The sequence below is a fragment of the Phyllopteryx taeniolatus genome, chromosome 18, assembly GCF_024500385.1.
Source record: "Phyllopteryx taeniolatus isolate TA_2022b chromosome 18, UOR_Ptae_1.2, whole genome shotgun sequence".
In the NCBI taxonomy this organism is placed as follows: Eukaryota; Metazoa; Chordata; class Actinopteri; order Syngnathiformes; family Syngnathidae; genus Phyllopteryx; species Phyllopteryx taeniolatus.
This window is the reverse complement of record NC_084519.1, coordinates 11,767,189-11,790,652: the sequence shown is the minus strand read 5'-3', so window position 1 is coordinate 11,790,652 and position 23,464 is coordinate 11,767,189. Positions and strand designations below refer to the sequence as shown.

At 40.9% G+C, this 23,464-nt stretch overlaps 1 protein-coding gene across 1 annotated transcript in view; it reads left to right on the top strand.

Moving 5' to 3' along the window:
* Nucleotides 1-18,734, top strand: part of LOC133468701 (apolipoprotein B-100-like) — a 39,550-nt gene extending 20,816 nt beyond the window's left edge. The window contains 23 exon segments of the mRNA XM_061754907.1: nt 1,584-1,642; nt 4,743-5,100; nt 5,916-5,984; nt 6,252-6,357; nt 7,125-7,312; nt 8,010-8,182; nt 8,293-8,665; nt 8,738-8,831; nt 9,618-9,725; nt 9,844-9,989; nt 10,285-10,408; nt 10,497-10,637; nt 11,046-11,351; nt 11,447-11,674; nt 12,627-12,894; nt 13,007-13,136; nt 13,235-13,369; nt 13,516-13,653; nt 14,171-14,296; nt 14,545-14,616; nt 15,374-15,495; nt 15,967-16,159; nt 16,523-18,734. Of these exon segments, the coding sequence (XP_061610891.1) occupies nt 1,584-1,642; nt 4,743-5,100; nt 5,916-5,984; nt 6,252-6,357; nt 7,125-7,312; nt 8,010-8,182; nt 8,293-8,665; nt 8,738-8,831; nt 9,618-9,725; nt 9,844-9,989; nt 10,285-10,408; nt 10,497-10,637; nt 11,046-11,351; nt 11,447-11,674; nt 12,627-12,894; nt 13,007-13,136; nt 13,235-13,369; nt 13,516-13,653; nt 14,171-14,296; nt 14,545-14,616; nt 15,374-15,495; nt 15,967-16,159; nt 16,523-16,654 (3,789 nt within the window). The 3' untranslated portion in view covers nt 16,655-18,734.
* Nucleotides 18,735-23,464: the final 4,730 nt, after the last annotated feature.

The following is a 23,464-nucleotide window of genomic DNA, read 5'->3' as shown; positions in this document are numbered from 1 at the left end:
AACATAATATATCTTGTAGGCCGTTGAGTACAACACGGACGTTTATGAACACGTACTTTTTTTTTTTTTTAATTATTATTATTTTTTATTTTTTATTTTTCAAATGAATGAGAAGTAGTGATGGGTCGCTCGCGAACGAGCCGGCACAAAGAGTCCAGAATCCTCAAGTAGAATCGTACATCAATTTAACAAAAAGAATGCAAACTGTTCGGGGTTTGAATTGCTCATCTTCTTGTGTAGTTTTCCAACCACTGAAAACGGTTATTTTTTAAATTATTATTTTTTAAGTAATGTAAGTAAATGACTATACTGCGTTTCCACATTAGGGTCGAAGGTGTGCACAATTTAGTCTTCATTTAACCTAACATGCATATTTTTGGAATGTGGGAAGAAACCGGAGCACTTGGAGCAAACTCAGCAAGCATAGGGTGAAAATGCAAACTCCATAGGGTAGAGCCCGGATATGAACCCATGACCTCTGAACTCTAATATGAATTGCTATTGATATTAACACAGAAGAGGAAACAAAAAAGGCATAATACATTATACTTGTCAGACTGGATTATTGCTCAGATGCAATTCCAAAGCATGTTGGCCCAATACATTTTTTAACGAAAAAACATGCATTTGACTTTTGGGCATGGTAATGAAATTTGACCATCATCTGCTAATCTAGCTGGATGACTATGGATTTGACTACATCTGATAATTTGATTGCATAAAAACTCAGGTTTAGTGGAATAAACAGTATTGCTGAAGAATGTGACTGAATAACAATAAGGGAAACTCCTTTTTTGTTCTTCTACTTTTAAACAAAAGAGTAAGAGAAGAAGAAGAATGTATGATTCATACTTTCTGTGTTTGCCCTTATGTAAAACTAGTCTAGCTGCTCTATTCTGGGCAATCTGTAATTCTTTCTTCAGGAGACCTTTTGTTGAAGATGACCATACAGTTGGACAATAGCCCAGGGAACTTAAAATCAACAATATAACTACTTGACCCAGAATGTGTTCTAGTTCTGTGGTCTAAGTTAGTGTTCGAGCAAGTCAGCGCGAGGCTGCGGGGTTGTTGTGCGTGGGGAAAAAATGTATTGTCCTAACGAAAAACATGTTTATTTTTTTCTTTTTGCCCACGTCCCTTTAATATTCTTCTCTGTGGTGTGTCAAATTCACGAGATGCATGTTTGTCACTTTACAGGATCTTTAAAGAGCCGTTTAGGAATAAAAAAAAAAAAAGATTCGACTCTTTTTGAGTCGAGTCAAACAAAGCGGTTGACTAAAAAGAGCCGGAAAGTCCCTCTAACCCTAACAACGAAGCAGTTGGGAGGGGATTTTTTTTCTTTTTACGCCGCTGTGCGCACGACTGTGCAGTTCACGCTATTCACGTGCAGGGGGCAGCAGCACGGGCCAACTATTAGCCGAGGCTATCAAAGCCTTGCAAAAAAAAAAAAAAAAAAAAAAAAAAAATCAGCGATCTCGCCAAGGAAACAAAACAATATAGAATCTGGTTTACGGCGTGCCTCAAGCCCGGAACATCTCTAGATACGACAACGCGTAAGTATTTTTTTAAGCTCTTTTGTTCAGTGTCGACAGACGGAAGAAAGTGGCTCCGCGTGTTTGTTTGACACGCCGCCGCCGTCGTTGTGCGAGCATTTCCTCTTTTGTTTAGCGGTTAAGGCCCCTCTGTTTGGAAATTGAAGGGGTGCCATGTTGTTTAGCCGCTGTGTGTTTGCTTGATGCGTTTAGCTCGCACACAACACCGACTTCACAATTAGCGCTTAGCACAGCACCCGATGCGACATTTCTGCTTTTTATTCCGCGTCGCTGCCTGTTGCGAACTCTACAGTCGAAACCATGAAAAAGGTCGTCTGAGAACGAGCATTGCACACAATGGTCGCTGTAAATCTTGCACTGCTGATTTGTAGAGTAAACTTTGATGTCAAGCACAGACAACCCATAATAAATAGGCCTGACGCGGCTAATGTTAGCTGGCTAGCCATGGAGTTTGGTAATGCTAATTATAGTGAGGCGAGAAAACATGATCAGCTAAGTTGGACGTTGGAATAAAATGTAACGAACATACTATATGGAATAATATTTTCAAAAAACACAATTGATGTCCAGCTGTGTAAATCCACCAAGTTAGCTGGTGTTAGCACATCACACAATTGGTGCCTCTGTTAGCAGTTAGCTCGCTAGTTAGCTCCTCTTTCAAAATAGCCTGGCGTCCGTTTGCCACAACGACCTGTGTATATATATATATATCGTTAAAAATGTTTTAACGTATATCACGTCGCCAAGACTACCACTATGTCTGGTGCTTTGTGTTAATATGAAAAAAATGCACATTTATGTACCCACGGTTCAGTTCTAGCGTTGATATAGTCACAAGTGAAGCTAACAACGAATGCTAACAAGCGACGCTTGTTTTGTTCCTTTTTTGTGTGCTCGTTAACGCCCTTACTGATTGTTTTTAGTTATTTACAACTCTCTAGTTGATCTTAACGTACCCCTGTAACACAGGCTATATGACTGTTGTCATATTTTGGGCGACTCATCATTAAGAGTTAATCTGTCATGTAACCAATTAAATGGGGTTTAATCAAGCCAGTCTGCCTTAGCAAAGATGATGCTTAAATAAAATTTCTATGGCCGCAGTCAATAGAGAAGGAATTGCGATTTTGGTTGTTGTTGTAGAACTGTTTCTTGTATTTGGCCCCTTCTCATTTAGCCGGTAAATGACCAGTAAGTAACCAAAATATTAGAAACACATTTGCAAACTACAACTACAGGATAACTACAGAAGCTGTTACAGGTAATACGGTTGTAGTAACATTGTCTGTCAAAACTGTGCATTATCCGAGGGTGAAATTGGATTATAAATCCTGTGTTTTCACTTAAAATAATGCTAAACAGGTTGGATTATTTATTTATTCATTTTTTATTTATTTGAATAAAAAAATGTGTACAGTGAACTCTAGCTATTCGTGAGGTCGGGGCCGAAACCCGCTACGGATGGCAAATATTTGTGAACATTACGTTACAGGACTGTGGTGTTTAATTGTTAATAGGATATGACTGCTCAGAGGTCCTGACACCTTGGAATTGTGCAAAGCGAAAACCAAGATGAAACATTTGCACAGAAAACAAAATTAGGTTGTAGGTCTGTCAAATCCCTCCTTCCACAGACAGGGAAATCAAAGCTTTGTAGACAGATTTTGTAGGCAATACTGTGCATCAGGAAGACTGAAGACTCTTAAATCTGATTTCATGGAGCGAACGTCCGAAAATAAATGTCTCAAAATTGTGTTCATTTTTTATATATTTTCAATGACAACATAAATCAATCTGACAACGGTCATTACGAGATACCTCTGTCCTTTAAAGGCCAAGGGCCCACTAGCTTTTCCGAGCAACGATAAAATGGCTGTACTCCTTGAAAGTCTTGAAGACAAATACAAATTGTCATGACCGGTACAATGCTTTTGTGGCAGACATAATAAATCAGAGATGCAGAATTAGCAACCTTCCAGACAAGATGAGGAGTTGATGTGTTATCTTCGTCATGGTGTTTTATCACCCTCAAAAAACGGGGAAAACAGGGTAGTGTTTGACTGCTCATCAAAGTTTTGTAGTATCTCTTTAAATTATAATCTACCTCATTAATCCTCTTGTAGGAGTTCTCTAACCATTCAGATTATGAGAAAGAACCACAAGTGTACAGAATGGAAGTCCACCTTTTTGGAGCAACCTCTTCTCTAGGATGTGCCAACTTCCGAATGAAACATCTATCTAAAAAAACAAAAGGACACTCATCCACTTCCTGCAAACGTCATCATGAAGACCTTCTATGTTGGTGATGGATTAGCAAGTGTTTTCTCAATTGTCGAGGCCAAGCAATTTATGCCAGCAACAAAGGATATGCTGCATGTTTTTAGCTACTATACGTGTCTGGGTAAGGGAGATCATTTCAGCGTAGTTGTAGCAAGACGGTTGCCCCTTCTGAGGTTAGAATTGACTGCAGGTAAGTTCAGTTCAACTGGTGATGTAACTGACCAGTTGTATCAACATGATCAAAGAGCAAAAAGTAAAGACGTAATCAGCCGTCGCAGACACTACCAGTAACAAAGAGAAACAAGAAAATGATGTCACTGCAACTATCATCAAAGAAAACATAATCACAACTTGTGATGTAACTGAACAGTTGACCAAACTTATCAGTCAAATAGTATAACCCTTCACAAAAAGAAGCAATTGAAATAAGAAAATAGTGGCGTTAGAAGACCCCCGAGTGTCCGATACCAATCTGTTAAATAAAGTAAAGCGCCTGTCACCTGTTCATTGAACTGAGGGACAGCTATGGTGAAACTCTAAATGCACCACAAACTATGATCCTAAAATACTTGTTTAAAACTCGTCTTACAGCATTATCCTTCAAAATTAATGGTTTACAGATAAATTGGTATAAAGAAAAATGGACTGGAAGTTTTTCTGCGACTAGTTTTAATTCTGTTCTACAGAAAGATTCTCGAATAGGGGAGTTTGCGAATGGCAAATTGGTGGGAGTTTATTGTACATCTTAGTGTGAAATTGTGATCAAAATAATCAAATTCTGCTTTTCCACTTAATTTCATTTAAAATAATGTTGTCAAGCATACGTTTCGTTATATTACAAATCTATAGATTGTGTTTGTGTGCCTACGGTTGTATTTTGTGTCCACTAAAACTCTCTGTTCTCCTTAGGCTTACCCGTGGCATGAGCATTCCATGCAGCATCCTAGGTATGAATGACGTGGCCTGGCAGGAGACGAGAGGTGGGATGCTGCATGCAAATGGTGGTCCTGAGGCTGGAGGTGTCAGAGTCCACAGTGGAGGGCCCCTAGCCGCAGTGGCTGGCCAGGCTTCAGGAGGCCCCCATTTACAGGGCATGGATAGGGCCGGCAACCCCACACCAGGAACGCCGCAGCCTCCGTTGAGCGGTCGCTCGCAGGATGACGCCACGGTCGGCTACTTCTTCCAGAGGCAGCCCGGGGAGCAACTCGGAGGTTGCGCGCCGAGCAAGCATCGCTGGCCCACCGGAGACCCCAATCATGTTGATCAGGTAGCACGCATTTGCTTGAGAAAATTTGATAAATCGTCCTGTGTCAAGGGAAGCCCCAGAAATGCCTGTTTACCTCCCTCAATTTAGTAAAGTACAACCTCCAAAGTGAAACACAAACATTTCCGTGGGACTTGTTGTCTAAGTTGTTCTAATTCAACATTTTTTTCTTCCCCCCATAAGAAATAATGTAAAGTGAATTTAATCGGTCCAGGCTTAAACTGTAACCATTATTAAACCCTTATTAACGCAGTTAACATTTAATCATTGTTAACTGTCATACAAGCCCAGTAATCCCCACTCTGTCGCAGAGGTTACAATCCCAAAACTGCAGCAAAAACTGAATATTTGTGAGTACCTAATGCCCTGTCCACCTGTGCTGTAAAGCAGAGTGTTTACCTATCTTCAGAAGAAACGTGAAACAAGTTGGGTTGCCATGTAAGTTACAGGATCTTTGTTCGACCAGGCCCCAATGTATACAGTGGCTTCCGTAAGAGGCTTTCATTTCACAGCAACCATACAAGTTTACATTTACTAGTCTGTTCGCTCTTTTCTACATTATAGTACATACTCGACTCATGAAATACCAAAAGGCCTGTGAAATTAATGTGAACTCGAGGCTTTTGAAATGTGTTCTTAATCAGCTCAGTGAACTTTAATGGAAGCAAATCAGTTTCTGCAGGTCTAATATTATCTATTTTCATTGCTTGTTTTCGCTGTCACCTAACACCAACTCCAGGTCAGTTTCTTTTGTGCTGTATAATAATATGATTTTATTATTTTTTTTAAATGAAAGATGAATGTTACTTTTGTTTCAGGTCCGTGTTGTGGATGAAATGAACTACGACTTTCAAGCTCTTGCTTTGGAGTCAAGAGGGATGGGAGAGGTATGACTTTTTGTCATCAGATCTTCTAATTTGTATTTATAAATATGGCTGAAATTGTTATTTTTACACCTGAGGTTATATTTACACCAGAGATAATACCCAAGTGTAATGAGATGCAAGTTGCTCTAGCAAAGGCGAATGGATTTCACTCTGGGAATGACGTTTTGAAGTTAAATATTTTCCCCATTTACACCATCCTCTAAGACTGTTATAATTATTCACCTGGAAAGCATAGATTAATCTCATTAGTGGACATTTTGTTTGAAGCTTTTGCCGGCAAAAAAGCTCTGGGATTCAGATGAACTGGCGAAGGATGGAAGAAAAGGAATGCTTCTTGGAGAGGAGTGGAGGGATATTGCGTGGGGGGCATCACGTGAGTCACGCACACCGTTTTTGCTTTAGATTTACAAATTAATACCATGGAGTATTGGCGCAACACTGAAAAGTACTACAAGAATAATGTTGAATATTTCAAGAATAACGTGGAAATGAGAAAAGTTGTACACGTGTTACTTTTCAAGGTTACGAAAAGCGTAATGAACTAGTTTTTGTTTTGGCGTAAGAGTACACGACATGCTCACTTACGTGCGTACTTGACATTTTTCATTTGATTGTTTTGTATTTATGGCCTAGATGTGTTTTTCATACACATTTACTGTAATTATGACTTACCAATTGCGTTAGCATAGGTTGACATGCATACAAATGTGGGTTATGTCGCCGCTGCAGGATCAATCCCCATTGTAAACTGAGGAATCCTTATATTGATGAGAATAAAGTAGTAAGCATGTCAACCTACTAGAATAGCCGTAATTGTACAAAAAAAGTTGTACTAATGTCAAAATAAAGTTGTAATACAACAAGAATAAAGTCAAAATATTACAAAATGCAAGTCATAAACAATTAATTTAATAAGTGATGCACCAGTGATACACCAGTTGTGTCTTACAACAGCTTAATCCTTGTTTTTTTGTTTTGTTTTTTTCCCTCCCTCTTCTCAGTGTGTCTCAATACTCCTTTTGTAAATTACAGCTGACTGGAAATAATTTGAAATAAATAGGTATTTTTTTTTATCCATCCATAGAGTTTTTATGGCCAGCTATGTAGATGTTTAATGCCAGCCCTTTCCCTTTTCTTCAGACCATTCAGTCTCCCAGCCAATTATGGTCCAGCGCAGGCCGTGTCAGGGTTTCCACGGGAACGGCGATGCTAATTCCGTGCTGTCGCCTCGTTCAGAGGGTGGAGGCTTAGGTGTGAGCATGGTGGAGTACGTCCTGAGCTCGTCTCCTGGTGACAAGATGGATGCCCGTTACAGGAACGGCGGCTATGTGAGTTGAAACACACTCGCAATTTTGACGTTGATGCTACTAAGAATGCACTTATAACACTTTTTTGAGACAAAGTACTTGCATTTTAGTACTCACCAATGGAGAGTACCAATACTTCATAATGCCTTCACGTTTTGCAATTGTGATGAAAATGTTTAATTTTGACCAAATATTGTTCAACAACTTGTAACTAGGGTTGTCCGATTTGATCAAGTGATCGGAAATTGGGGCTGAATAATTTTCAGCTGATCGGTATCGGCTGAAAAAAAAAAAAAAAAAAAAAAATTTAAATTATTTGTTTTCTTTTTATATATATATATATATATATATATATATTTTTTTTTTCCAGAGGTCATAATGCACCCAAATTATCCTAAGGTAAAAAGATATTGCCTTATGGAATAGCCGTAGCTTAGTATTGTATTACACAAAGTAACGTTTTAAGTTGGGTGGTGGAGTGGAAAAGATGAGGTAGGGGAAAAAAACATCTGCACGAGTGCTAGGATTGTCATTTATTCAAGCTGCAACTTTTTAAGCCCAGTTGTACAGAACCTGTTTGTTCATAAATGAACCAAAACAAAAAAGGAGACCACCCAGAGTACAGACCTACAGTATTGGCACTGATCCTGGTACTGGTGGAACCATAAATGTAACCTTTACTGGCAGCTCGACTTAGCTTGTGTTATTAATGATGCAGGGTGGAGGCGATACGGATCAGGATGGGAGAGAGAAGAATGATGGCCCAGAGAAAGTGTCTCCTTTTGAGGAAGACAAGAGCCCAGAGATGAAGGTGGGGGATGACAGTGATCCTGCGAAGGCCAATGGAAGAAGTTTACTAAATGGCATGGACAGAGACTGCAAAGACTTCAAGTATGTTTTATAGGACGTTGGCAAAATTTTGAACTTATTGATTGGCTTGTAATATTTACAACTGAACCCTGAAGACTAATGTCCTAACTTAACTTACGTGTGCCCTTCAGTCCAACTCCGGGAAGCCGGCAAGCTTCTCCCACTGAGGCTGTGGAGAGGATGGGCCCTAACCAGACAGGATTGGAGATGATGAGCCAGCACCATGTCCATGCCCATGCTCATGCCCATGCCCATGCCCATGCCCATGCCCATGCTCATGCTCATGCTCATGCCCATGCCCATGCCCATGCTCATGCTCTACAACAACAGAACCACAGCAAAGGTCCGGTGGAGGATTTTCAGAACCAGGAAGCCCAGAACATGGGTGGCATGGAGCAACAAGCCGGTGTGGAATCCCTCCAGTTTGAATATGCAGGCAACCAGATTCAGGTGGACTCCTCCGGAACCCCAGTTGGATTGTTTGACTACAGCTCTCAGCAGCAGGTCTGTTTTTAAATGAAGCACTCTTAATTTTAAGTTTGGAGCAGGCTCTAAAGCGCTTTGGTCCATTTCCAGTTATTCCAGAGGTCAAATCCCCTAACTGTTCAGCAGCTCACAGCAGCCCAGCAGCAACAGTATGCCCTGGCAGCAGCTCAGCAGCAGCACCTTGGTAAGTTATTTAACAGGATACACTGTAATAATATTTCCCAATGTTGCCATATAAGATTTTTAAATCCCTGATTCTGCCGAGCAATTCAGTTTGGGCCAGTTAAGTATGATGGCCATTTTTGTTGTTTTTTGCGAAGGGCACCAAAGAAACTGAGCTTTACAAGACTGCCTTTTGTTATCCAGTGGGGAACCAAACTAGAAATCTAATAACTGAAGTGTGACGCTATGCCTTATTTCCGCCAAGGGATGAGCTCTGGAACAGTACACATTTTATTCTTTATATAGCGATCCCACAAAGTAGGCACATGTAAGTCCAAACAGAAGATCCGACAATAGAGCCCTTTGCTTCTTACAGAAAACCTGGTGTAGGTGTAACTGCGTGCCATTTTTCACACAGCGTGATGCTGGCGTCCGCAAATTGGTGGACAGACAAATAACCGCCTTGTTCCATGTTATGAAGGAAAAGGAAAGAAAACAAGTGCCAATATAAATAAGTAGATTATACTGGCCGGTAGAATTCAATTTTCTTATCTCTGTGTTTATTTTCTGTCATTGGCAAGTTTCATGCCCTCAGTTTCCATGAGCTCATATTATGTATGAAGCTGATGCAGCTACAGTATTGTTATCCCCCTCTAAACACCTGGTGGGGGAAAACCACAAGACACACGACTGTACTGTAGTGAAGTTTAATATAGTTTAGTGGTTTCAAGAGCTTTTATTTTTAAAAACTGCACTTTACCTGTTCATCTTTTTTTTTTTTTTTTTTTCCCCTTTCACTTCACTTTAGCTGGTCTTGCTCCTGCATTTGTGCCAAACCCTTACATCATCAATGCTGCGCCCCCTGGAGCTGATCCATACACTGCAGCAGGGTTGGCAGCAGCAGCTACTCTTGCTGGTGATCACGACACACCTTGTCTGATCTTTTCAAATTGTTCACATGTATATGTTTTTCCAACCTTTTGAGCAGTTACCAACATCAACGTACTACAATGTATTTTTTTCCTTCCCTACAGGGCCCACAGTGGTTCCACCGCAATACTATGGTGTTCCTTGGGGTGTGTACCCAGCCAATCTTTTCCAGCAGCAGGCCGCATCTACTGCCAATCACTCTGCTAATCAGCAAGCATCCAATCAGGGACCAGGGCCAGGCCAACCTCAGGTAAGAGTAATGTGCTCATTATACCTTTCACTTGCTCTGCACTAGTGACGCCCATAGCAAGAGGCTGAAAGAGCTTGCACAATACAGCTGCACTCTAGTCTTCAAATGCAACAGCAGGAAACATACCATAGCTAACACAGAATATTGCCTTAGGGAGCTGGTTACCTTGTAAAAATGAAAAAGCTGTGATTTGAAAGCTCCTTCGCACTATTCTTTGGAATGCAGTTTTAAAATAGTTCTGCTTTGTGGATAAGTTACCACGGTGTGTTGATGACATTATCCTTCATGCCACCAGGTAATGCGCACAGGAAACAACCAGCGTCCTCTTACGCCTGGGCAAGGTCAACAAAGTCAGCAGGAATCTCTGGCTGCAGCAGCTGCTGCTGCAAACCCCGCACTGGCATACACAGGAATGCCCGGTTGGTGCATGTCCTCTTACCACCAGGGCATACAAAAGACATCTTACATTTCAGTTAGTTGGCAGACTAATTTGCTTTCCCTTCTCAGGTTATCAGGTGCTGGCCCCTGCAGCTTACTATGACCAGACCGGGGCCCTAGTGATGGGCCCTAGCGCTCGGACTGGGCTCGGTGGGCCAGTTCGTTTAGTCCAGACTCCCCTCCTCATCAATCCTGCAGCAGCACAGGCTGGTAAGTAATTATAGAACATAGTCAATATATGGATGTATGGTAAATTATGGAGTTATTTATATTCTCAACTGAAAATATTAAAAAATTAAATAAACAAAAACACTCCAATATTGTGGTACTATTGTACTGCATTTTACAGTTTGACTCTCTCAATTGGCGATGATTGCAACATATCTTGTTTTGTGGTATTTTTATTTGAAACCTTTTTTGTGGTATTTGAAATGAAGGTGTGGTAGCCATCATTTGAGCTAAATCCTTCTTTAAAGCATTTTCATCTGGGAAAATAAATATTAAACTAGCCAAATCAGCCTGAGATTCAGCATGATACAAACAATCTTAAATGTGACGAAATCCGAAATCACACAGATTATGCTTGTATTCATCATACTCTTTGCGCTCTCTGACCAGCAGCTGCGGTGTCTGCCTCGGGTTCTGGTAGCAACATGTCTGGCCCTCCGGCAAACGGCATGTACCGCTCCATGCCTCAACCCCAACCTCAGCCACAGCAGCAACAGGCTCCCCCACAGAGCAGCGGCTTGCAATCAAGTTCCTTCTACGGCTCCGGGTCAGTCCCCAACACCTCTCAGAGCAGCTCACTTTTCTCCCATACATCTGCTCCACCTGCGCCCCAGAGCTCCTCGCTGGGCTTCAGCAGCACCGGCAGCTCGCTCGGTGTGGGTCTGGCCTCTGCTCTCGGAGGATTCGGCTCGTCAGGTCAGTGACCAAAACCCCAGGTTGTTTGATGTTTTAGCTTTTGCTTTTATTACAGTCCCCTCACTATAGTACTGTACTGTCTTTGTTCCTGGTAGTATCGAGCTCTACAAGTAGCAGTGTGTCTCGCAGGGACTCGCTGTTGACAAGTTCTGATCTTTACAAACGCGGCAGCAGCAGTTTAACTCCCATCGGCCAGCCCTTTTACAACAGCCTGGGTTACTCCTCATCACCCAGCCCGATTGGACTCACCCCCGGCCATTCGCCTCTCACTCCCCCTCCTTCTCTGCCCTCCTCTCACGGGTCCTCCTCCAGCCTTCACCTCGGTGAGAGCATATTTCTTTGATGTTATAGAACTAATAAGAGGCTGTGATTCACAACTGAGTTGGCGTTTCCAACGTTGACTATGATCAGCTAATTTGCATAAGAGATTAAACTGTTCAAATTTAGTGGTTCCACTGTACAATAATTCTCTTTGTATTAAAAGGGTGTTACAAAACATTTTACATTTTAAATATCTGAGTAACTACGTCCTCTGTAAATGAGATTAGATAGGCTTAATGTTGAAAAACAAAACATTTATAAAAATTCAACCAAATAATGATTTTATAATCGGTTTTACAAATAAAAAAAAAAAAAGGGTGTTACAAAACATTTGACATTTTAAATATCTGAGTAACTACGTCCTTGGTAAATGAGATTAGATAGGCTTCATGTTGAAAAACAAAACATTTATTAAAATGCAACCAAATAATGATTTTATAACCGGTTTTACAAATACAAAAAAAAAAAAAACTTCATAAAATCAATATGGTTGCCACTTGTGACATTACACACAACACATTCCTTTTTGCCCCTTGTTTTTGAATAATTTTTTTTGTGTACTGTCCAAAGCTTCTTCCTGCTTTTATTTATTTTTATTTTACCTACCCCCCCAATTTTTCCAAAAATGTACGCTACACTCTCATTTGAATGTGTTTGCCATATTTGAACACAAAATACCTTTGCATTCCTCGTGAATGCCATTGATCACCCTCGACAAAAAGTAAAATCAACTTTTAAGTTTTAACATTAAATTTGAATTCAAATTTACACACATACGTCTCGTTACAATTTTACATAATTTAGGCCAGAATTGGCTGTATTATTGATATTAACTACAAAATGATGTAAAATCTTTTGCCACAGCCTGTATTATAAAATCTGAATAGGGGGTGGGGCTGAAGCAGGCCTTCATATTTCCAGTTTATGGTCATGGCTATTATCCTGTAATCCCAGGTGGCTTGACAAATGGAAGCGGGCGTTACATTTCTGCAGCACCCGGAGCTGAGGCCAAGTACCGCAGTGCCGGTGGGACGTCCAGCCTATTTAATTCCAGCAGCCAGCTCTTCCCACCATCTCGGCCCCGCTACAGCCGCTCGGACGTGATGCCATCCGGCCGCAGCCGCCTCCTGGAAGACTTTAGGAACAACCGCTTCCCGAACCTCCAGCTCCGAGACCTCCCTGGACACATGGTGGAGTTCTCTCAAGATCAGCATGGGTCAAGGTTGAGGAAATTTGCTGTCTGATTTAATAATTGCTGCCCAGCTATTTCCTTCACAACAAAGGGTTTGACGTAGATTATTTTTTGGGGGCGTTTCCTAAATCTCTCCTCACAGATTCATTCAGCAGAAGCTGGAGAGAGCCAGTCCCGCTGAGAGACAGATGGTTTTCGGAGAGATTCTACAAGCAGCATACCAGCTGATGACTGATGTGTTTGGGAACTATGTCATCCAGAAGTTCTTTGAGGTAGGGGTAGACTACGTTTTCTGAGGGGTGATTTTAATGAGGACTTGATGTGTAGAGTTGTCATATTAGATTTAGATGCTGTGGTTTCTGTGTTGCAGTTTGGAAGTGCAGACCAGAAGCTGGCTTTGGCAACTCGAATCCGTGGCCATGTCCTCCCGCTGGCTTTACAGATGTACGGGTGCAGAGTAATTCAGAAAGCTTTGGAGTCCATTTCTTCTGACCAGCAGGTAATTGTAAGTGAGATTTTTTTTTAAATCAGTTTACCTCGTTTTATTGCAATACTTGTTTTCATCCCAACAAACTCCAGGCCTTTATTTCAACACGGTAAGATCATTTTGAAAGGTCTCAGCTTTTCCCGTTCAATCGATCTTGGTTTCAGAGTGACATTGTTCGTGAGCTGGATGGCCATGTTTTAAAGTGTGTGAAGGACCAGAACGGAAACCATGTGGTGCAGAAGTGCATTGAGTGTGTCCAGCCTCAAGCCCTACAGTTCATTATAGATGCCTTCCAAGGCCAGGTATGTGTATTCATTAACTTCAATGAAGTTTTGACGTTTTCGCAAATGGCAGCCTCTACTCTAACAGGAGCCGTGCCTCAGTTCATCGCCGGCTGTGTAGTCCGCTTAAAATAACCTGAGCCACACCTGGGGTGGTGTCCCTTTTGTCAAAACATGCACAGTATTTAAACATGATTCTTCATAAACTAACATTTAAAATGTTCAACAATTTAACATCTGTCAGTCACAAGCACCAAAAAAATCCCTTAATAGACAAGAGACAGGACAAGCACTTTGAGAGAAAATGAGACAATTGAATAACAACTTGCATGCAAGGAGACAGTTTGAATACAACCAGGTTGGCCTCTGTAAGGAAGTGCCTACCTGTACCCATCTAAAGTGAAGTCATATATATATATATACAAACATCAGCGAAAGAGAGAAAGATGTTAGTGGGGATGCGCTTTGAACTATGGAAGCCGCAAAAAAATAAATTCTTCCTGACAAAAAACGTGTTATCCTACCGCTGCTTTTGCAGGTTTTTGTCCTCTCCACGCACCCTTATGGCTGTAGAGTAATCCAAAGGATTTTGGAGCACTGCACCCAGGAGCAGACTTTGCCAATACTGGAAGAGCTGCATCAGCACTCTGAGCAGCTGGGTCAGGTAAGGATGTCCACCTTATTAAACTCAGGTTAAATTGCAGGTGCTTTTCTTTGTTTGTTTGTTTCCAGAACTGTGACTCATCCTCGTTATGTGCTTGTGTATGTGCATGTTTCCAACATTTCATATTTTAGCCTCCTCGTTGGTGTTTGATAAATGTAAACAATGAACGTATTTGTGCTGTTAGCTTTCATTACATCTGACATGTGAATATTGAAACATCCCCACCCCCCCTCACCTATCCCATCCAGAAATATCAAGGCGTATCATTGGAGATGACACCCAAAACATATTATACAGTGTCCCGTGATGCACTGTTCAAGGTCAGAGCAATTTGCCTCTCTCTAAAAGATGTCCACGTTCCCCCCCCCTCTTCTCTTCCCTTTTCTAATGATTTTAATATTAAAATAGATGGAGCTCCCAACTTTTATGGGTCCCTAATCTACCAATCTGCCTTTTTTTTCTTGACTTTCCCCTTTCTCACTCAATGCCACAGAAGATTCACAAGGCTTCTCTTCTGTCTCTTGGTCCTCGTTTGCCCACAGCGTCTCCTGTTTAATCTGGTGTTCCTAATCTTACTCGTTTGATAAATGCTTCCCAAAGACTTCAAATGCTGTTTGAGTTTTAAATAATTGGATTGTAAATTAAACTTTGTTGCAAAATTACACGTTCAAGTGGAACAGATTGACAGGAAATGCATTTGAGAGCAAATCTAAAAGATGGTTGGCAGTCACAGCCTCCATTCATCTAATTACTACTTTTTAATTAAAACAATTCAGAGTGGTGTTGTCTCCCTTCCGCTCACACCTAATTCATACCCATAACTGTCTATCACCCATTTCCGAAAGGGCAAAGGTGCTGCTGGTTCTGTTGACAGCTCAGTCCTTTTTGCAAACCATCAGGATCTGTTTTGTCTGACCTTCTGCACTGATGACGTCATATTTAACTTGGGGGTGTCTCATTTATCTTCCATTGTGACCTTGCATGATTACCTCATACCGATGTATTGCACGGGTGTCAGATGTAATACTTCTGTCAAAATTGTTGATCGTGGGCATTTGTCGTCTTCCTCCCCACCAGGATCAGTATGGTAACTACGTCATTCAGCATGTTTTGGAGCACGGCAGACCAGAAGACAAGAGCAAGATAGTCGCAGAAGTGCGAGGAAAAGTCCTCCTACTTAGCCAACACAAATTTGCAAGGTATAACGTGATGCACCGGCCCCATCCTGGATAAAAACAAAACAAAAAAAGCCAAAGTTGGCCCCCCACCCTTCCCAACAGTCCACACCGACCGATTGGCATAGAGTCATTCATGAAGACACTGATTTAATTTAGCCTGATATTTAGCTGCATGTAAAAACAAAAGTGGTACCTGGTGTACTGGGACCCAGAGGGGGGAAAAAAACCTGATTCAACTTAGGTTTGTTATTAGACTATGAAATGATGTCACACTTTTTTGGGATACCCTGTATTTTATTTTTTTTGTAAACTTTTAATTATCCACTGTATGCAAGAAATTAAATACAGATTACTATGAAATCACTCCTTTTAGTTAGTTAGGTCCCATTTCCGTGGCAAGAGTGGAGTTGTTGAGCTGTGTCCAAATTTATGGGTGTGACTCGGCCTCAAACCGCTAATTACTGTGTAATTGTCACGTCTTTTGCCTCTCAGTAACGTTGTGGAGAAGTGCGTGATCCACTCCTCGCGTGCCGAGAGAGCTCTGCTGATCGATGAGGTGTGCTGCCAGAAGGATGGCCCCCACAGCGCCCTGTACACGATGATGAAGGACCAGTATGCCAACTACGTTGTCCAAAGAATGATAGACATGGCTGAACCTGCTCAGCGTAAAATCATCATGCACAAGGTAGGCATGCTGGTAAAAGGTGGATGAATGCACTATAGTTTGTTTTCCTCAGTTAGAACGTTCCCCTATTGCCACTATAAATTACTGCACAGCTAATGTTTAATTTAGCATTTTAACACAGTCTGAAAATATCCGGCCAGGGGACACAGAGAATTCATAAAACTTTGCACCACATCTTCCGTAGAGATGTTAGTGCGCAGGTCAGGTCACTTTTAAATAGACAGTGTTAAAATTTTGTTTGAAACAGTATTTGAGATCTAGATGTTACATGGGCCGAAAATTATAACTATCTTGTATTTTGATGAAGTTATTGACTTGAATATCAAAATAACTTCTTGTTGACCTTTTTTGCTTCCTCCCTAGATCCGGCCTCACATTGCCACCTTGCGCAAGTACACTTACGGGAAACATATTCTGGCTAAACTGGAAAAGTACTACATGAAGAGCGGGTCTGAGCTGGGTCCCATAGGCGGCCCCACAAATGGCCTGATGTAGTCAACGCTGACATCATGGATCCCCCCAAAAAAGAGGCGCAGGTTCTCAGCATATTAAGATCTTTTCTCAACCCCTTTTTTGCAGGGCAGTTACCAAAAGGAAAAAAAAGACAAGTCAATTTTACCCTAAAACGCTGTGACAACTGACATTTGCCACTGTGCCGCCCCTAGTGAGGTCCCATCTGGGCCCTCAGCCCTCGCCATGAGCAGCATAAGTCAGCAGGCTTATTTTTGGGGGCACAAGGCCATTGTTAATTATGTAACTGATGTATTTGACTGGTTTTCATATTGTACATTTAAATTTTTTTTTACCTTGTAAATTCTTTGTAGAAAAAAAAAAACATTTGCTGAAACTTCTTACAATTCATACCAGCAAGTGACCTATTAAAGCTAAAAACTGAGTGACAAAATTCCATTTGCTTTTTGAACCGACAGACATTGTCTAAGTCCAGGAAATTTGATATTTATATATGACCCCATGTAGAGTTGAAACAATAGTATCCCCATGCTGTTGATTTCAAACAGCAAGGTACAGGCGAATACAAATATGTGTGAGGTGCCACAGGTCTTTATCAAGACCTTTTTGCTCGCTTAAATTGGGGGGACAACTCTGTAGTAGATTTTTAAATGGGGCCTTTTTCTTGCCTTGCTCCCCTCACCCCCCTTTCCTCGCATCCTCCCTTTTTTCTACAGCAAGAGCGATTTACCATGTTTACCTTGTCGGCCAGCAGCTACTGTTTTGGTACCCAAAGACAGACAGACTGGCTGGGCCCAAAGCGGCTCTCCATTTCCATTCGTTGATTTAACAGGTACTAACGAGAAGTTATAAAGTTATAGAAGGGCTTGGTTTTAATTGAAACTATCATAGCGCGGATTCAATGATGTGGTGAGAGGCACTGGCGGCATGCTGTGGAAGGTTTTAATTTTTTTCCTCTTAATCTTTTTTAGTGTCTTTTAAGTAGGAAATGAACACTGCTCTGAGCTAACTTTATGTACTAAATAATCATCTCTCGCTTAAAAAGTAGTTTAGTGTAGCATCTTATGTGTGATTCTTAATTGTTGCTTTCGGGTCGCTGTGACGGACTAATGCCCCACCCCACCATCTAAGAATTATCAAAATTGTAAAGGGGAGCTTTATCCCAGCGTTGTACATGAGATGGAATTAAATACTGGGAATTGGAAGAAGGGATTTTTAAGTCGGATTTTTAATGCTCCAAAGTTTGTATTTTTTAACTCTTTTGATTGGATGCCGGTGGGGCCATCTAAACTTATACAACTGTCCTGTAATACTCGTAGTGATGGCTTCTTTGAATTGTAGAATAATATGTAGTATATGTGCAATCGGTAAGTGTAAGAATATTATTATAATTATTATTAGCTAAAGTGAGAAAAAAATGTCTAGTGGTGTTTGACAGGCCTTGCAAACTTGTAGTGATGCTTTTATTCCCTCTGTACAGTTGTACATTTGTAACTGTTTATGCTGTAAATGGGATGTCTTCTACATTTTAGTGGGGAGAAAAAGGCTAAAAGTGTGCATTTTGACGTGTGTATATTCATCACTCCTTTCCCCCCTTTGAATATGTATACAGTTTTATTTGAGCAAGTGTTATTTTAAGAAAAAAATAATTTTTAAGGCTTCAATCTGGCATGTAATTTTGTTTTTTAATCTCCTATGGGAAAAGGTCAGCCTCTATTTGTACTGGAGCTGCTGTAACATCCACTGTTGATAGTCTTTCTGATGTGTGACACTTTTAAAAGACAATAAGGATTTAAAAACAAAAAAATCCTCAAAATCAGAGGCTGCCTTTAGTTGTCTACTGACTACACAGGATATGAAAAATATTTTTGTACAGAAAAGTGCTGTATTTTGGAACGGCTACAACCTTGTAAGCAAAAAAGCATTGTAAAATATTGTCAATTATATAAATATGAACATATGAGTTTTGTCACACTGTCAAAAGTCATGTACATTTTCAGGTGGCCTTATGTACATTTCCAGCTGTTAAATGAAGAAAACAAACTCATTTTTTGGGAGGCAGAATTGTGACTATGTATGATTAAACTGTTCTTCTAACACCTGACCTGCATTTTGTCATTTTTGTCTTTGTTTTGTAAGACTAAAATCTGTTTTGTGTAGCACTTGTACTCCTTCAGGTTGCAGGTGAACGTGAGCCCAACCCATCTGATTTTCGGTGAGGGGTACACGCTGGCCTGGTTGCCAGCCCACTGCAGTTCACATAGACAACCAACCATTCACACCTATGGACAGTCTTGAATTAACAATGTGGTTTTGGTGTGATGAATATTTATCTAGTGAAATAAATTAAAGGGGTGTGAGGAAGGCTAGGGTTATGGATTTAGGTCATGGGCCTTCCAGGAACTCAAAAGTATTTTTTGAGCAACTTGAAGAACTTGATATTTTGGGACAGCTGTGGCACTATCGAAAGTACCACCCATAAAATGCTGGCCGAGTGGTAGCGTCCTCCATGTTCTGTGTTTTTGATAATTTACAATTTTTTCTTTTCCACGAGCCAAATATGTAGTTACTGAAATTCGAGCACATAATTTTAAAAGGCGTGCTTGCGGTTTCATTTGAATGTTTTCGTTTTGGTGAGTGGTCACGTGGTGTGTTGGGCGGCGGGGCTTAAGCAAACAAAAATATCCGAGCTCAGTGTCGACATGAAAACGACAAAGAAAGGATAGGAATATTTATGCTCCGAACAGAAGACATGAGGAAAATATTAACGACTTTGTTTTTGCTCTCCTTATTCGCAGTGGAAAAATCGGTAAGCCTGATTTACGCTTGACTCGGAGACGTTTTTAAACGACTTATTTCCGCACTCGCAGATTCGTCTCACATCCGAAATGCTAGTTTTTTTTGCTTTTTTACTAAATTGTACCGCATGAATTTAAATATGTATTATTCATTGGTTTATAGTGCTGTCGAACTACATCATAATGAGATTTTCTTCTCGTCTAGCGAAATAAGCCAACCAAAATAGTTGAAATAGCTCCAGACCAACAAACACAATTAAGATAATGGTTTGAATAACAACTAGATGAGGATATCAATCAATACTAAGGGTTATTGAAGATAATTTCCATAATAGATTGGCACAACGTGTAATTTTTGCTTTTGGGGGGGGTGGGTGGGTAGTTCAAGAATCCACGATGAAGTCAAGAGTTCTCTCCCAACATGGCGCTTTAGCTTGGGGGTTCACGTCACAATTCTGAGGTTGGGGGTTCGAATCTCAGCTCCGACCTCACTGTGGCGTTTGCATGTTCTCCCCATGCTTGTGTGGGTTTCAGCGGTTTCATCCCACATTCCAAAAACATGCATGGCAGGTTCATTGAAGATTGTCCTTAGGTGTGAATGGGAGTTTGAATGATTCTTTTTTTCCTGTATGTATGTACCATGTACTTTTTAAAATTTCACCAAAGAAAAAAGTCCAGGGGAGTGATATCTGGTGAAGGAGTTGGCCAGGTTTTCGGGCTTGCAAGCACGCAGTCCCCAATGTGGGGTTGGTGCACCATCTTGATGGTCTGTTTGAGGACATCTAGTAGTGGTGCAACATATTCAGTCAAAAGGTCAAGGTTAACATTTGAATTAATTGATGTCTCCTTTAAGAAAAAAATAGACCAATGATTCAATTGCACATAATTGCACACCCATATACACACACACATTCACCTGGACTATTTCCGTGAAGTCCCCTTGTCACATGGGGATTGATCGCTAAACACATCTGATTATGTGTTCAACTTTCCTGAAACAAGAAAAGCTGGCAAAACCAAACTTGGGTGTGGGACATTTCATCCTCAGAAATCCTCATTCCAGCATGTTAAATGGAAACTTAATTTAACAGTACCTCTTTTATCAACAGGATACCTCAAATACATAAATGCGATGCGATTGAAATTACAGTAAACTAATTATAAAGGTTGTGTATAGCAATTGGGCGAGTGAGGCCACACCAAGCAACTAATTCCCATGGGCGGTGTCTTTGTAGACACTGTCAGGCATGCACGTTTAGTCATCACGTCCTGTAGTTGTTGCTGTGCGAGCACTGGAAGGAGGTGCAAATCAGAAGCACGGGCACAAAGGATCATAAAGCATCAACACCATGCAACTAGCACGTACACAATCAGGAACCCACGTTACATTAACGACTGAATTCAGTAGTTAAACCATTTGACATGAACAAGCCACCAACAGAGGAGGCTTATTAACAGTTTTAGCTAGCATGTGAGCCTAAATAACATGCTAGCACAAAGTGACGTGACGTCATTCATGGGCAAAGAAATATGCACAAGAGCACTTTACAACAAATTTAATTAAACTCACCTTTTGACATCCATCCATCCATCCATTTTCTGAGCCGCTTCTCCTCACTAGGGTCGCGGGCGTGCTGGAGCCTATCCCAGCTGTCATCGGGCAGGAGGCGGGGTACACCCTGAACTGGTTGCCAGCCAATCGCAGGGCACATACGAACAAACAACCATTCGCACTCACAGTCATGCCTACGGGCAATTTAGAGTCTCCAATTAATGCATGTTTTTGGGATGTGGGAGGAAACCGGAGTACCCGGAGAAAACCCACGCAGGCACGGGGAGAACATGCAAACTCCACACAGGCGGGGCCAGGGATTGAACCCGGGTCCTCAGAACTGTGAGGCTGACGCTCTAACCAGTCGGCCACCGTGCCGCCCACCTTTTGACATTTAGACATAAAAATAAATGTTGGAGAATACAAGCAAAATGTAATGGTAAAGTAGACCACATGGGCCATTAGTAGCTGCATCGGGAGGGAGGCAAAAAGTTTTACAGTGTGCACGAGTTGCATAAAAGGACTGTGAACAAAACAGGACATCTCAAACACAGATGAAAAAACACCAATCAATTAAACCTAACAACACGAAGATTCCATGAGATGGTGCCAAATACTTTTGTTTGTTTATATGTGCGTCTGTGATTGACATTGACACAGTATAGTACATATACTGTACTGTACATATAAGGGGTTCTTGCTACTTAGACATGATGCCTTTCTTTATCGCCCTAGCTTGAAAAGTTAAATTCCACCAGATGTCTTTTATTTCTTGACCATTTGTTCCCTTCATTTCATTAGTTTTGTGACGCTACCGAAGACATTGATGTATCAGGCTATAACCAGGACAATGGCGATGACGGTAATACTTGGTCCCCATTATAAATTCAGTATTAGAATCTGAGTACCTTATTTTTCTATTTTGATTATACATGTGCAAATAGTTTAAGTCACTAGTTCAATTCAAAAAGTGAAACTCATTCATTTTGCTTTTTTTTCCTACAGTATATGGAAACATGATCATATATTAAGTAATATTCTACTATGTAGAGTTGTAAATTTGGGAGTTTTTCCACAATATTCAAAATTATTGAGATGCACCTATTATGTAATTATATCTTCTTTTTTTTCCCCCTACCAGGTGACAATATCATGGATGAAGAGTTAGAAACCAAGCCCAAACACGTACGACTCTTAACACGTTACATGCATGTTTAATATGTTCCCATGTCGCCGGGTGACTTAGCGAAGACCATTTTGATGAATGTTTTTGTACTACTTTTCATGTCATTCTTTTGCTATTACAGTATATGATCGAGTGGTACCTTAATTAAGCACGATCAAGAATAATATTAAGTTTGTCTTTTAGGGTGGTTCCAAACTCGACTTGAAATATTTAAAAGAGCTTGCCCAAGACATGAACTCAGCCATTTTTACAAAAGGGAAACACATGAGCTTCTTGGAGAACAAGGACATTGTTGCAGGTATCGCTCGATATAAACTGTATTTTGTATTTTTGGTAGACAAAAGAAATGTATATTAAAACGGTTTTATATTGTGCACAGCTATTGTTGCAGGTGGAGTTTTGGGAGTGGTAATTGCCACTGCTCTGGCAGCTGTTTTAATCTTCAAATGGCAGAAGTGTGGCAAAGGAAGATACGTTCTGGGCCAGGAAACAGCCTCGCAAAATAATCTATAATCCACTGGTCAGAATTTATGTATTTATTTTATAAAGATAATCTCAACATATTATACAGTACAGTAATCCCTTGGTGTGCCGCAGTTCAACTATTGCAGATTCAGTGCATAACAGATTTTTGTAAAATCTTATTTATATTGCTGATATATCAGCAGTTTTTAAATCGAATTTATATTGCTGATATTTCGGCAGTTTTTAAATCGTATTTGTAAAGATTGGGGAGATTTAGCTGAAAAAATTATAAAAACAAAAAACTAAGATAGTGGAATTAATCTATTAAGGGGGTGTTGTTGTTGGTCAACCTCACCTTTTCAAATGCACTTATCTGCCAGGGTAGGCCAGTGCGTCAACCTCACCTTTTCAAATGCACTTATCTGCCAGGGTAGGCCAGCGCAGCTGGCAAAAAAACAAAACCCAGAAAAACATTTTTTTACTTTTAATAATTACTCATTGTATTTAACCCATCCATCCATTTTCTGAGCCGCTTCTCCTCACTAGGGTCGCAGGCGTGCTGGAGCCTATCCCAGCTGTCATCGGGCAGGAGGCGGGGTACACCCTGAACTGGTTGCCAGCCAATCGCAGGGCACATAGGAACAAACAACCATTCGCACTCACAGTCATGCCTACGGGCAATTTAGAGTCACCAATTCATGCATGTTTTTGGGATGTGGGAGGAAACCGGAGTGCCCGGAGAAAACCCGCGCAGGCACGGGGGAGAACATGCAAACTCCACACAGGCGGATTGAACCCGGGTCCTCAGAACTGTGAGGCTGACGCTCTTACCA